Source organism: Halichoerus grypus, chromosome 9 (genome assembly GCF_964656455.1).
Source record: "Halichoerus grypus chromosome 9, mHalGry1.hap1.1, whole genome shotgun sequence".
NCBI lineage: Eukaryota > Metazoa > Chordata > Mammalia > Carnivora > Phocidae > Halichoerus > Halichoerus grypus.
In genome coordinates this window covers 50939489-50955793 of record NC_135720.1, presented here as the reverse complement: position 1 = coordinate 50955793, position 16305 = coordinate 50939489, and the positions used below count along the sequence as shown (strand labels likewise).

Genomic DNA, 16305 nt, shown 5'->3' with positions numbered 1-16305 from the left:
TTTTATGAAGATTTGACAGTTTGAGGCCTTATCTGACATTTTAAAATATTTCCAATCATATTAAGTGGGCAAATTTTTGTATTTTGGCTGTAAGATGTATGCCTTTTTCTTTAGAGATGCCTTCAGCATAGTCTCTTCTGTGAGGAACGATTTCATCCCTACTGTTCCAGCCGTGCCTTCTTTGTCAATGACTTCTAAATCTCTACCTCTATACCCAACTTCTCTTTTGAGTTTCATTTTTTTTTTTTAAAGATTTTATTTATTTATTTGACAGAGAGAGAGAGAGAGAGATCACAAGCAGGCAGACAGGCAGGCAGAGGGAGAGGGAGAAGCAGGCTCCCTGAGCACAGAGCCCGATGTGGGGTTCGATCCCAGGACCCTGGGATCATGACCTGAGCCGAAAGCAGATGCTTAACCATCTGAGCCACCCAGGCGTCCCTTCTCTTTTGAGTTTCAATTCAGAATTTTCATGAAGCTGCTTAGTTTCTTCATTGACGTGCCCTTCAGGAATTATATATGCATCATACTGTCAAAAATCAGACTCATTGTTACCCTTCCACACTGCTCTTGCTTCTGACTCACTGGTATTCAGGTGCCAAACTTCAGAGACACTTGGACTGCCCCCCCAACCCCCTCTTGCTTCTCACATATAAGAGCTAAACCCTGGCATGTCCTCTTCTGTACCCACATTTCCATTTCTACCATTACACCTTAGTTCACCTTATTATATCTTATATATCTATATCTATATAGATATAGATATAGATATTGTATTATATCTCTCCAGGACTCATGCAATAGCCCTTTAAAAATGTGTTGATTTTTTTCCCTGATTATAAAAGCAACAAATCTTACTTTAGAAAAATTGGAAAATAGAGAAAAACATGAAAAAGAGCAAGATTATCTATGATCTCATATCCTAGAGATTACTGACATTTTGTTTTGTTTCTTTCCAGCTTGTTCCTTATGTGTCATCTTGCTATTATATTATAAATAACTTTGTATCTTTTTAAACTTAATGTTATATAATAACATTGCTCACGCTATTACAAATTCTTCATTTTAATACATTTTAATGGTTGCATAATACTTAGCTATTTTATTTAGGCTTTTTACAATTTCACTTTTTTACTCTTTTTTTTTTCTTTAGAGAGAGAGAGCACAAGCAGGGGAAGAGGGAGAAACAGACTCCCCACTGAGCAGGGAGCCCAACGTTGGGCTCAATCCCAGGACCCTGAGACCATGACCCGAGCTGAAGGCAGACGCCCAACCGACTGAGCCACCCAGGCGCCCCTCACTTTTTTACTTTTAATTCTTCAATTCATACACTTTTTAAAAAAAAAAAAATTTAATGTATGGTGTGAGGTCAGGAGCTAAATTAATGAAGAACAACCCATGACTACATTGGTTTTTTGCTGCTGTTGTTTTTTTTAAAGATTTATTTATTTGAGAGAGAGAGAGAGAGAGCATGAGCAGGGGAAGGGGCAGAGGGAGAGGACAAGCAGACCCCATCCTAAGCACAGAGCCCGATGCAGGTCTGGATCCCATGACACTAAGATCATGACCTGAGCCGAAATCAAGAGTTGTGCTTAACCGACGGAGCCACCAGATGGCCCCCATGACTACATTGTTGCAGTCGACCTGGTTAAGTTTACCACAACTATTGAGCCAATTTAGGCAACAGGAAATTAAAATTAAAGTTGATGACCAATAACCTCACTCACTCATTTAGGCCATGGACTAGGTGAAAAAGAGTGCCCAGAGGAGTACTGGGACTGGCCAGTTATTTGAATTCTCTATAATATAGTTTCTTTATCTCCAAAGTGAGATAATAAAAGTTTCTATTCCATTGGGTAGTTGTAAGGATTAAGTAAGTTAATGTGAATAAAATATAGTAGAACAGTATCTGGCACATAGTAAGTTCCATATAACCGTTGCTATTATTGGTACTATAATAAGTATCATTTCTCTTTCTTCTGATAGAGATTTTTATATTTTGGCTGTAAGATGTATGCCTTTTTCTTTAGAGATGCCTTTAGCATAGTCTCTTCTGTGAGGAACGATTTCATCCCTACTGTTCCAGCTGTCCCTTCTTTCCTAATCAGAATTTGAATTCTCTATAATATAGTTTCTTTATCTCCAAAGTGAGATAATAAAAGTTTCTATTCCATTGGGTAGTTGTAAGGATTAAGTAAGTTAATCCCATCATTAGTGTACATGGATTTAGAATATGCATACTCAACCATGACTACACAGTAGAATCACCTGGGGAGCTCTCAAAAATACAATTCTGATTCGGAAATTGTGGCGAAGTTTTAAACTCTGATGGCATGGAGATTCTTAAATTTCTCAGTCCTGTCTGAGGTCAGGCTTGTTCTTGGCTTTTAAGAAAGATAACACTGTGGACAGTTATTAAGTGGTCTTAACTGTAATTATTGAAAGGCTCCAAGAAAAGGAGTCCAGCCCATCATTAGTGTATATGGATTTAGAATATGGATACTCAACCACAACTACACAGTAGAATCACCTGGAGAGCTCTCAAAAATACAAATGCCTGGGTCTCAATCTCACACTTCTAAAAATTTTGATTCAGTTGTTTTGGGGAGGGGGCCCCTGGCATCAGTATTTTTAAATTGATTCCTCAACTGTTTTTAATGTGTAGAATCACTAGTTTATAAGTAAAAGAAAAATCTTAAATTTATGCTGGATTACCATTTTTAACTTTTAAGAATAAAGCAAATAAAAGTCAATAATTGTATAATTCTATATAAAATAAGATACCGTATTGGTTCCTTAAGCCACCACTCAGAAAGAATTGTTTCAAGAATTTCGGGAGGTAATGGCTCATTTTCCATTAGATTTAATCTGATTGCTTCTTCTTCTTCTGTAAATTGTACATCTGGAGGCTAAAAACAAAAATCAGAAAACAAAAAAAAATTTAAACTCTGTATTAATAAATAATACTCTATTACATAGTTGATTAGGATAAGACCTTTTCTTCTTAGGTCATTTTTAATACTGCTGCTTGTTAACACTTTAAAACTTGAACTTTTTTCTTTAAATCAATATTTAATATGGCTTAAAATATTAAATTATATATTATAGCTAAGAGGAGTTACTAATGATTAGCATAGCTGATTTTCAAACATGGCCTCAGGGTATCTGTTATCACTTTTTGCTAAGAAATTGTTCAATCTATATCACACACCCATAAGGCTTAACTAATTTTTGTCATTTATCTTATAATTCTTCAACCTAGATCCTAATTAAAGGATGGGCCAGCCAGGCAGTCTTCTGGAATATAATCTATACCTGGGTTCATTTACAAGGGAGCATTTGAGAAGAAAAGGGTCTAACTATATCAGAAATGGTTAAAAATGTAGAATTAAGAACTTTCTCTTTTTTTAAAATTTTTTTTAAATGTTTTATTTATTTATTCATGAGAGCCAGAGAGAGAGAGAGAGAGGCAGAGGCAGAGGGAGAAGCAGGCTCCCCGCCCAGCAGGGAACCTGATGCGGGACTCAATCCCAGGACCCTGGGATCATGACCTGAGCCGAAGGCAGACGCTCAACCATCTGCGCCACCCAGGTGCCCCAGAACTTTCTCTTTACAATCCCAGAGAGAAACCATCTAAGAAATATATAAAATGTCTTACAATGCATCATCAGAATTTAATATTTTGAGATCTCTGCTGGTGCTGGGGCAGATTTTTATATTTGACAGAAAACAGAGAACACAATAAAGGAAAACCTTATAGTGTAGGTCAGACATATCAAATAACAGAGTCCCAAATAAATGTTAAGCAACAGTCTTGTCAGGGAAAGCTTTTTAGATTTTTATTGGAGTCATGTAAAACTTAGCATTTTGTATTCTAGATGAGCAGTAAGATATGTATTTAACAAATGGGGAGGATGACATATGGGGGGCTAATTTTTTTTCTTCTTCCTAGAAACTTTAGTTTTATACTGCTTATATTCTATTTCCCAAAATTAATACCAGTAAGCATAATTATCTGCAAAGAGAGTATTAATATAACTACCGGCTTCCTTGTATTTTCTTCTTCAATCTTGACTTCGGCCCGAATTGCAAGTTCTTCAAGTTCTTGTTTTGTAAACTGTTCTTCATCAGAATCTTCTTCAAATTCAGTTCCAATTTTCTTTTCGGTTTTGAGCATTAGTTTCTCTTGAAGAAATTCTTCAAACTGAATATGAAAAATGCCCCATTTTTCTGCTAATTGTCTTCCACAGATGGTTTTGCCAGAACCATGGGGGCCAATAAGGCATATTCTTACTGGAGGAGCCTGCCACGGGGGTGGGTTGGGGAAAGGTAGGGTAGGAGGAGAGTGAAGACAAGGAAGTTTTGAGTAATTTAGAAAACATAAGGCATGGGGTGCCTGGGTGGCTCAGTCGGTTAAGCGACTGCCTTCAGCTCAGGTCATGATCCCAGGGTCCTGGGATAGAGCCCCTGCTCAGCTGGAAGCCTGCTTCTCCCTCTCCTACCCCCCCTGCTTGTGTTCCCTCTCTCGCTGTCTCTGTCAATTAAATAAATAAATAAAATCTTTAGAAAACATAAGTCTTATTAATTGCTCTCCCTAAAACTGAATTATCACTTCACAACACCAACAGTGTCAGACGGCACAACCATACACATATTTTAGTAGTCCTCCTGGGCACCATATAAAAATTGAAGTTCATGAAAATAGCCCAAATTATTCAGAAGCGTTTAAATTGTGTTCTATATGTTCTGTTTAAGAAAGCATTGGAATTAGGGGCACTGGCTGGCTCAGTCAGTAGAACATGCAACCCTTGATCTCAGGGTTGTGAGTTCAAGCCCCAGGTTGGGTGTGGAGCTTACTTCATTGGAAAAAAAAAAAAAAAAAGAAGGCATTGGTGTTCTTGGAAGTATAAGTGACAATGTATTGTGATTTGTATATTTTGATCTTGTAATCCCATGCTAGGGAATTATACTAATAAAATAATTCAAGAGAAACAAAGCATGACATGCCCAAAGATTTCCTAAGTACTATTTCATATCCACAATGACAAATCACACTATGAAAATACTGTGAAAAATGTCTAACAATTAGATGTTAAAATGGTACATCAAAATGATGAAGCATCATGAGGTCTATGTAGAAATATATAAGCTTTCATTGATACAATGTTAAGTGAAAAAGTAGATTATAAAATATTACATACACTGGAAAGAATATATATCCATGTGGAAGAAGGTGAAAGTAAAATAAAAAAATGAAGGTTCTTGTCTAAAGCTGGTGTAATTATGTGTGTGCTTTATTTTTAAAATGGATAAAATATTACCACCATGTGTTCTTTTATTATGGTAGTAAAATATACATCACATAAAATTTACCATTTTAACCATTTTTTCAGTTTAAATTCAAATATTTATTTATTGAGATGGTATATTTAAATACCATAAAATCCACCCTTTTAATGTATACAATTCAGTAGTTTTGAGTATATTCATTTTAACCATTTTTAAGTGTATAAATCAATGGCAATAAGTACATTCACAATGTTGTGCAACCATCACCACTATACATTTCCAGAACTTTTTCATCATCCCACACTGAAATCCTGTACCCATTAAACAACAACTCCATTCTCTTCCCTGCCTACCCCCAGCTCCTTGCAACCATTATTCTATTTTCTGTTCCTGTGAAATTGCCCACTTACACATCTGGCTCTTAATGTAGCAAGCAATAAATGTAGCTGTGTCTTTTTACTTCAGCTAAAAAGACAGATAGTATGTGTTGGTTTGACACAAGTCATTATTGCAGAAATCAAAAAAGATAATTATTTTACTTTATATTCCAAAAAGTTGCTCTTAGAACTTAGATATTTTCACCATATTGTTATATCAGATTGGGGACTTCACTATTAAGTAAAACGATGAATGTTGGCAGTAAGTACTTGAAAAAGCACTCAGGAGCAATCATTAGGATTGGCTAGGAATATTGTTTTCACCTTTAATGGTTCTTTATGAGCCACGTACTCCTCGGGATGCTCCAGAAACTTCTCTCTAGCTTCAGGACTTGAAAAGTAGTAGATCTTTTCTCGATATTTAGCTGCTTCGTCTGTGCTGCCTGGTTGTAGGATGAAGTTTTCTTTGAGAAACACTGGACAAAAGTGCTTTGTATCTCCCAAGTGCCTTCTCTTCTCCTTAATTCTATCTTCATTCTACAAATATTATTCAGTTTGGAGAACAGTATTAGAAGTATTTTGATGTAAGACTAAAAATTAAGTAAAAATAAATTAAAATAATGCATCTTGAGTAATATTGAAGCCATAACAAGATGTCTTTAAAACAATCCACAAAAGGCCAGTTCTTGTACTAATTTAATTAATTAAAACATCAGTTTCTCATATCCCTCTGAGTTCACATCTTGAATAATGTCTACTCCGTAACAGTATGTCTTTAAAACACTCAACAATTTTATGTGTACACTTCCAGACCCTTTTCCAAAGTATATCCTACCAATATACATATAAAAATAGACACATATTTAGGCACAGACACAGTATTTTAAAAAATACCAATGGGATAATACTTTACAAGACTATTCTACAACAAGCCTCTTTTGTTCCCCCCAAACAAGATATAATGAACAACTTTCTGTAAAGGTGCAAACATGAGACAAATCTATACTTTTCTTGCACCACTCTTGTTCAATTTTTATATGAGAGTTATGCAAATTCCAAAAATGAGCAGGGAAGTATTGCTATTTTTTTATGATGTGGAGGACTTTTTTTAAAAGATTTTATTTATTTATTTATTTAGAGAGTGTAAGTGTGGGGAGGGGTGGCAGGAGAGGGAGAAAGAGAATCCCAAGCAGACTCTGCTCTGAGCATCATGTGATGCAGGACTTGATCTCATGACCCTGAGATCATGACCTGAGCTGAAATCAAGAATCTGACGCTTAACCAACTGAGCCACTCAGGTGCCCCTATGTGGAAGATTTTAAGCAACACAGGAATTAGCTAATCAACAAAGGTATATTAGAAATGATTTGTAATTCCCCTCTATCTTTTTTGTTTGTTCAGCTTTTATAGTTCTTCCTAAACAAATTTTAGTAATTCATATTTTGAAGATCCTTTTTATCTTGACTTTAAAATTTATTAGTATAAAGTTCCTATAATTTAAAACAACCCTGTTTTTAAAATTTAATTATATACCCATTTTTGTTTCAAATGTTATTTGCTTCTTCTTTTTACCTAATTAGACTTGTTAGAAGTTTGCCTATTTTATCACACTTGCCAGTGGACCAACTTTTCATTTTTTGAAATTAGGTTTACTGTTTTTATTTTGTATTCTTTTCCTATTTTGTTAATTTCTGCCTTTATTCTCCTTTCTACATTCTTTTGTTTTTTTTTTGTGCTTTTTTCCCAGATTCTGGAGTTGAATGTTTAATTAATTTTTCCTGCTAATAGCTCACTTCAGGTAGGGTTGCCAGACTTAAAAAGTAAGAATGTGGCTTCCAATGATATTTGAATTTCAGATAACAAATAATTTTTTAGTATAAACTTGTACCACACATAGAAATTATTCTTTTATCTGAAATTCAAATATAACGGGGTATCGTGTTGTTTTTTTTTTAATCTGGCAACTATAATTTCTACTTCTACCATACTATAAAGCATTCATATGTGGTTTTTCTTGAAGGGTTAGAAAATAATATATTTTTTTAATTTTGAAGCTGAAATGTATAAGCTATCAAAATTAAGGATTTTGATAAAGCTGAAATAAGGTCATGTGACATTTAAAATTGTGTTGAATTCTCAAATCTTTGAGATTTCTCAGTGCTCATCAAGGTAAGTGCACTCTTAATCTCCTTCAGTTATTTCCCCCATCCCCCCACCCTTCTTCTCTTTCCCACCTTCTCAGTCTTAAACAACTGCTGGGGTAGGCAGCAGGAATCCATCAACATCCGCAAGGAGGAAACTGTATGGCATTATTTACCACTATGGGCTAGATGAGTGCCTGGAGACAAACATCAGAGGGACCAGAGTATTAAGATGTCAAGTCCTAGGAGGAATTTTTTTGCAGGGATCTCTGGATTTCCTGGGGAATGTCAGCATCAGCAATTACCAGGGAAGTGCTTGTGGTCTCTCTGGCCCACAAAAGACCAAGAAGGAGGTGTATGGGTGGGAAGAGTCCTCCCCAGCCCTGCATCTGGGCAAGTACGAGAAATCCTAACCAGGCTTGTCTTAGGCCTTCAGCCTTGTCTACCTCTATACTCCTGATCTGTGGGGAGAGACACCACTTTGCCTTTTATAATTTTTGAGAATGTTGTCACCTAAATCACTCCAGCAATTGTCCTGAACCCCACTGAGAAAAAAAAAAGAAAAAAGAAAAAAGAAAACCACCACCCATGCAAGGGAGCCCAGCCAATTGAAAGATCAGTCAGATCAAATAGATCATAAAACTTTGCAGAAGAGATGGACAGAACCCAATCTCAGAGTAGGAAAATAATGAAGACATTAATAGAAATTCAAGTAAACACTAGAAAGAGTTCACAGGCACCAACAAAATATGTAAATGGGCCTAAGAAGAGGGTGACCACTTGTAGTAGAATAATGGCCCCCCAAAGATTCCCCAGAACCTGTGAGTGGGTTACCTTATGTGTGTGATTAAGGATGTTGAGATGGGAAGCTCATCCAGCTGGGCCCAAGGTAATTAAAAGGTCCTTAGGAGGGAGGCAAGAAAGTCAAAGGCAAAAGAAGAGATGAGATGATGGAGAGCAAAAGTTGAAGTAATGTGCTTTGAAGATGGAGGAAAAGGCCATAAACCAAAGAATGCAGGTGGCCTCCAGAAGCTGGAAAAAACAGGAAAAGTCTTCTCCTCTAGCAGAAGGAACATAGCTCATACTGATTTTAGCCCTTAGATTCATTTCAGAGAACTGATCTTGAGAACTATATGATAATTTGATTGTTTTAAGCCACTAACTTTGTGGTAATCTGTTACAATAGCAATAGGACCCCAACGAATGTCTTAAGTGAAAAGACTGATTGGAAGACACATCTACAAATACATGAACAAAAGAGTAAAGAGATGGAGAATTTGAGGGAAAAGATAAAGATATTTGGAGGATAGATCCAAGAGACCTAATTAGTATTGAGTATTATAGAAGGAAAAAAGAAGAGATGGAGAAGAGACCAGAATTATTTTCCCACAGATACAGAAAGACATAACATACAGATTTAAGAGCACCCCAACTATAGGCAAGATTGATGAGAAAGACAAACACTTGGGCATATCTTGGTATGATTCCTGAATTCTGGAGTAGCATTAGAACTGTTGTTTCTTTTTGTACTTTCTGTTTGGCAAAAAGGAAATATCTTTGTTGTTGATTTTTCCTATTGTAAAAATGATACATTTCTAATGTTAAAAAATCAGATAATATAGATAAGCACTTAAAAAATAAAAATTACTTTTAAGTCCATCACTCAGAGATAACCACCATTAATACTTTAAGCAGCTTGACTGAGGTATGACTGATGTTAAAACAGTGTACATATTTACACTATAAAATTTGATAAGTTTTGACAGAAGTATTCATTTGTGAATTCACCACAACCAAGATAATGAACATATTCATGAATACCAACCTTTTGCTCACACTTCTTTGTAAAATCTCTCCTTCCTGCTCCTATTTGCCTCTTACTTGCCCCATCCCCAGGCAAACACCATTCTGTTTTCTAGCCCTATAACTAGTTTACATTTTCTAAATTTTTATATAAATGGAATCGTACAGGATATATTCTTTTTTTGCCTGGCTTCTTTCTCTTAGCATAATTATCTTGAGATTCATCCAGGTTATTGCATGCTGATTAGAAGGCTGGAAATTTTAGTTCCACCCTCAACCTTCTGAGGTGGGGTCAGGGAGAGGGGCTGGAAGTTGAATCAGCGAATGGCCAATGACTTAGTCAATCATGACTGTGTAATAAAGCCTCCATAAAAACCTTAGAGGACAGCTTTTTGGTCTTTTCTTTTAGAAGAGCTTCCATGTGCCACCAAGCAGGGCCCAAAGCTCCACAAAGACAGAAGTTTCTTTGTTCAGGACCTTGTCCTATGTATGGCTTTATCTGGCTGTTGATTAGCATTCTTTATCATACCCTTTAATAAGCTGGTAAATGTAGGTAAATGTTTTCCTGAATTCTGTGTGCTGTTTTAGCAAATTAATTGAACCAATGGAGGAGATTATTGGAATCTCTAATCTGTAGCCAATCAGTCAGAAGCATAGGAAACAACCTGGGGCTGAGGTAGGGGGTGGGGGAGCAGTCCCTTAGGACTGAACCCTTAACCTGTGGAATCTGATGCTATCTCCAGGTAGATGGCGTCAGAATTGAGTTGAATTCTCAGACTCCCTGCTGGTGTCATCTTCTGGAACTGCTTGGTGTTGTGTTTGGGAGAACCTCCTCCCATGTTGGAATTAGGTCTAGGAAACTTGAAAGAATTGATAAGGCCCCAAATTAAAAGAATCACTTCCTATTTTATTACTGATAGATACCTGAAGTGGGTGGCTATCAAATGAGAATGGTTATCAAAATTCTGGTGCTAAGGGAGTAGAGTAGTGCCTGAAAATGACCTGTTCCTTTTGCTAATACTGCTCCTTATTATCATGCAAGCAGCCTCCCAAAGAGGCCATTGCTATCTGTATCTTACACCCCTTAAATATTTCTGTCTCTAATACCTATAGATGTTCCCATGGAAAAAAATTTAAAAGATTTCCCTTTTCTTTTTTCATGGGTATAATATATTGCCTAAGAAGCCCTGGCATTTCAGGGGTCAAGTGAAGCTGGGTGGAGGCCAAGTGTGTTGAAAAATTTATAAAATCATTTATTTATAAAATTGAGGATGCCTGCTTGTTTTCTTGGCGTCCAAAAGGGCTAGTTACCATCTTTGTGCATCTGGATATATGCACTTTCAGTGATGTGACCAATGTGAATGAGCAATAATAAAGTCATACCTCTTCCTCTTCCTCCTCTTCCTCTTCTGGCTCCTCATCAACTTCAGCTTCTGCCTGATAGTCTTCTGTTTCTTCATCATAATCTTCCATAGTTAACTCCCATGCAACATACTGGAAGGGTTCTGTAAGAAAAAAAAGAAGTAACTTTTTTTTTTTTTTTTTTTTTTTTAAGGTTTTACTTATTTGCGAGAGAGAGAATGAGAGACAGAGAGCATGAGAGGGAGGAGGGTCAGAGGGAGAAGCAGACTCCCTGCCGAGCAGGGAGCCCGATGCGGGACTCGATCCCGGGACTTCAGGATCATGACCTGAGCTGAAGGCAGTCGCTTAACCAACTGAGCCACCCAGGCGCCCAAAAAAGAAGTAACTTTTGGGAAGATATTTTTAGGATAAAAGGATATTAGCATATTACAGTAGTCAAAGATTAGGAAGAGTGATTATAATGATTGATCTCTTAGTTTAATGTGTATGCAAACAGGTCTTCACAAATTCTTTAAGTGACAACTGGCTGGTTTGGCCAGTGCTCTTTGTGCTCTGTGCTGTTCTGATTAGCAGATTTTTTTTTTTTTTAAGATTTTATTTATTTTTTGACAGAGAGAGAGACAGTGAGAGAGGGAACACAAGCAGGGGGAGTGGGAGAAGGAGAAGCAGGCTCTCCACTGAGCAGGGAGCCCGATGCGGGGCTCAATCCCAGGATCCAGGTATCATGACTGAGCCAAAGGCAGACGCTTAATGACTGAGCCACCCATGTGTCCCCTGATAAGCAGATTTAAATATTTGAAATATCAACCCTGAATATACTGGATGTTTTACTTCATAAACCATCAAGAAGGGCTTTAAACTTTCACAGTGCTTTTAATAATATTACCTGTTCTTGACAATAAATGTTAAGATTACAGCTCTTACTTTCCATAGTCTCAACTACTTTTTGAAGTAGTTCCTCTGGAGTTTTGTCAGCAATCTCCAAGTTTAAAATTTGAACGATAGACTCATTGATTGTTGCTTCCAGATGTTTCCACATGTAGTTGAAATGTTTAATCTTCTCTTTAATTGGCTCCATTTCAGGAACATCAGGATAAGCATCTTCTGGAAACTCAGGGAGTACAACTTTTGAGGTAAAGGTTAGAGGAAAGAAAAAAGAGTCTTAAAATATTATATCTTTAGCCATATTGCCAAAATAATTTATACTTTATAGTATTTTAAAAACATTTGAAAGAAATACATTTGTTTTCTAGGTAATAATATAAATTCATAAATTCATATTTTAATTTGTGCTTTGTTCCTTGTATTGGTTTAGACGAATTATTATCTACTAATAAAATCAAAATCAGGGATAATTAATAAGAATTTTGTATGGCAACTTTAACTGTTAATAAAATGTATACAATAAAATTTGATGAAAAACAGTACTATACGCTGGCTACATACATTTTTAATGTAATAAGCTAAATTAATACATATGAGCTGGCATACAACATAGAAAGAAATAGGTAGGAAGTTGGTACTATGCCTAAGATAAGGGACTGGACCCTTTCTAAAAGAATATGAAAAGTATTTTCACACACTGACTACTTTTATAATCTAACCTGTTTCAGATAATTCTTTAGTTTCCAGGCCCTCTTTGGATCCTTTTGAAATTTCTGTTCCAACTGTAGTATCCTCAGCAGGCTCAAATACTTAAAAAAGAAATCTAATAGTTAGGGTTTGAATTTTAAAACATTATTCCTTTATGAAATTTTTGGCACAAAGAAAATTTCAAAACACAGCTTAATTGTATATACTACGTCTAAGTGAAAATACAGTTCCTGTTAGGTAAAGTATGGCATTAAATATTTAAGAATATAGGGCAGAAAATGAAGAATATTTAACAATATATAAAAAGACATGGACCAAAATAATTGACACATGGCACATATAAGTCTGATGGATAACTATTGTTAAATATCATTCAAACTTCTGTTCACATGGCATCAGACTAGCATTTCCTGATATTTCTTTTAATTTCTTAAGATACCCATGAAAAACTCCAAAAGATCATAAAGTGGCAAGGAAAGACAATGATATATCAAAGTCCCAGCTGTGGGTGTAGGTGTGGCAAAACTCAGGAGAATCTCAACAATATTATTATTGAAGGTATAGAACAAACACTGTTTTCCTGGATGATGTAAGACATGCCTCACATGAGGATTCAGCATAGATGGTTCAGGGAAGGAAGAACTAATTATCTATCTTCTCACCCCATAGTCTTTCCTAGTTCTGAGACACAAATTTTGTGTAGAACAAATTTATATCTATATAATATTATATGAAAAATAATATATATCTATCTATAGAATATATAATTATATCAATTATAATTAGAATAATATTCTATTAGAATATTTGAATAGAATAGTTTAAATAACATTAGAATAGATTCTAATTAATATAATTAGAATATTCTAATAAATAGAATATTCTAATATTCTAATAAATGGAATATTCTAATATTCTAATAATATAATTATATTTAATTAGATTTACATACATAGAATAATATATGATTAAATATAATATAATCTTATTATATTAATAATAATCATATTTACATATCTAGAATAATAATATTCTAATATACTAACAATATAATTATATGTAACTGTATTTACATACATATATATAACACTGTAACACTGGAAACTGTCTTCCAAGCTAAAGTAATAGTTGGGTCCTTTTTCTACAGAATTCTATAATTAATACTCAAAAGAGAGGATGTAGAAGAGGACAAGCCTTGGGCTGGTCTGGTGGTGACATGTGTAATTGTAAGATGCTCAATTATCTAAAGAAAAACATTATAAATGATGGCAAAGACAAGAACATCAAGAATATATAAATGATGGCAAAGACAAGAACATCAAGAATATACATCGAGAATTCTAAACTGTCTTAGTTTCTCTGACTAATTACGGAATGCAAGTCAGAAATGACGAAGATTCAGCCACAGTATAGAAAAGACAGACAAGATGAATACTTACTAAATATCACCACTTGAACTAGGTCAATGCACATGAACTTGACCTTCAGGTCTACGTTAGAGAGTACCAGGCAAAACATTAAAGTGAAAGGCATATAGAGATAGGTATGTGTGTGTGTGTGGGGGGGGGTTGGGTGTGGTTCTTATAAATTACCTACCCTTCCTGTTGTCCTACTCTACCTGCTAGAGCTGGATATAGTCTCTTTCATTGTCAACAACAACAAAACAACAAGGCCTATGAAAAGATGTTATAATGAAGGGAAAGAGAGTATGGATCCAAAGATTTAGATGAAGAATTGCTTTTGAAAAAGATTTCTTATATAAAACAGAGTAAATTTTAGAAAATACATGCTGGATGTACTCAAAAAGCACAGGAGGACAACATAGCCTATGAAATAGGAATCATGAAGCAGAAAGAGAGACCAACCTAAGATAAAGGTAGAAATACAAGAAAGCTAGTTGCAATTAGAAAACAATGGAAGGAAATCTAAAATGCAATAGCAGAATTCAAATACATATCAGAAGAGAGGCAATAAGAAGCAGAAAATAAATCTCATATGGAGGATAACAGCTCTCCAAAGAATACAGAGAAAAAGAACAAAGAGATAAGAACTATCAGGGAAAAGGAGATTAATGTGGTTGAGAAAAAAAAACTATCTAACCAAAAATAATAAAAAGTGATCCTGAAAAAGGAATCAAGCAATAAATGAAGATGCAATTGAAGAAAACCATTTTGAGCTAGACAAAGACTAGTAGGAAGATAAAAAGAGCTCACTGAATTCCAGGAAAAATTGCTCACATACTAGTAAAGTTAAAAAAAATAATAATGGTATTGAAGACTATCTTTTGAGCATCGCTGAAGAAAAGAAAAAAGAACACAAATGAAGCAATATCAGATTTTTCCTTGTGAAGACAACAGTACAATCTCAACATGCAGAATTTTGAGAAGGATATGACAGTAATTTAGTAGCATCTAAATTGTTTTTCATGTGTGAAAGCAACAGATTTACAAGAATGCACACAATATACCACCCTGGATGCTTAAAAAATTATTCAAAGATATAGGTCAGATGATTAAGAGAACTAAGGATCGAAACTAAAATCTCAGGAATGGAGAAACTGGAATCTGGGAGACATCCCAGTGGAGTTATCAACAATCCTAATCCCAAACAGCTGCGGAAATTCATGGCCAGTTCTAGTGGACTGGAAAGGACAGGCCTTTCCTAGTGGATGTGTCCACTAGTGGGCATTCAACAGTGTGGAGGAGTTGTGGCTCTTATAAAACTATCTGGAGGAAGTTTATCAACAATTTCAATATGAACAGTCATAATCTACAAGAATAAATCTGTGGTAAGACTTAAGAAGTGTCCCAGAGAAAAACTCTCTTAGGCTTGAATCCAGCCAAGTCAAAACAAAACAAAATACCATGCTTAGAAAAATTGAAAGGATATATGTCAGAATATTAAATATTTATTGCCCTTTGCTGGCAGAACTATGTTCATTTTCTCCCATCTTTCTGTTTGTATGAATTCTACGTTTCCTATAATTAACATATCAGACTTGACTGGATATCTGAATGATTTTTATTTATTTATTTTTTAAAAGATTTAATGTATTTATTTTAGGGAAAGAGAGAGAGAGTGCATGCGAGTCTGAGCAGGGGTGGATGGGCAGAGGAGAGGGAGGGGGAGAGAGAATCTCAAGCAGACTCCATGCTGGGCTCAGAGCGCAACGTGTGGCTCCATCCCACGACACTGAGATCATGACCAGAACCGAAATCAGAGGTAGGATGCTTAAGAGACTGAGCTGCCCTGAATGATTTTTAAACACACAACTCAATATCAATTATATCAGAACAAAGATCACTGTCTGATGGACATTTTCCAAATTTCAAGTTGTCTCTTTTCTATTTTCTATCCGTCTATTTCTTTATTCTATTCATCTATTTTCTATCAATTTATTGGTACCTGTGGATACACTGTGCAGCTGAGTCATCCTTGAGTTTATGTTCTCAGGGTCAGATTTTTTGTGAGTACAATACCGAGCTTTTTCTATGACTTAAGGTGACCATTTATAAAACTTTTTTTCAGCCTTCATTTTTTTTCCTATGACAGTTCTCAACTGTCAGCAAGTATAAGAATCACCTGATGTGTTCGTTAAGATGTAGGTTCCCAAACTCCATCCTAGACTTACTGAACCAGAACTTGGGTGGCTCAGGAGCCTTCTAAATAAGAAACATAGGTGATTTTTTTAAAGGTTTAATTTATTTGAGAGAGAGAGAGGGAGAGGGGGAGCACACAAGCAG

At 35.5% G+C, this 16305-nt stretch overlaps 1 protein-coding gene across 1 annotated transcript in view; it reads right to left on the bottom strand.

Moving 5' to 3' along the window:
* The window catches only part of AK9 (adenylate kinase 9), a 133318-nt gene that overhangs the window by 40958 nt on the left and 76055 nt on the right, over positions 1-16305 (bottom strand). The window contains exons 21-26 of the mRNA XM_078055862.1: positions 12574-12663; positions 11894-12094; positions 10991-11112; positions 5988-6200; positions 4040-4300; positions 2782-2906 (exon numbers count right to left, since the gene is read on the bottom strand). Coding sequence (XP_077911988.1) covers positions 2782-2906; positions 4040-4300; positions 5988-6200; positions 10991-11112; positions 11894-12094; positions 12574-12663 — 1012 coding nt within the window. The remainder of the gene's footprint in view (positions 1-2781; positions 2907-4039; positions 4301-5987; positions 6201-10990; positions 11113-11893; positions 12095-12573; positions 12664-16305) is intronic.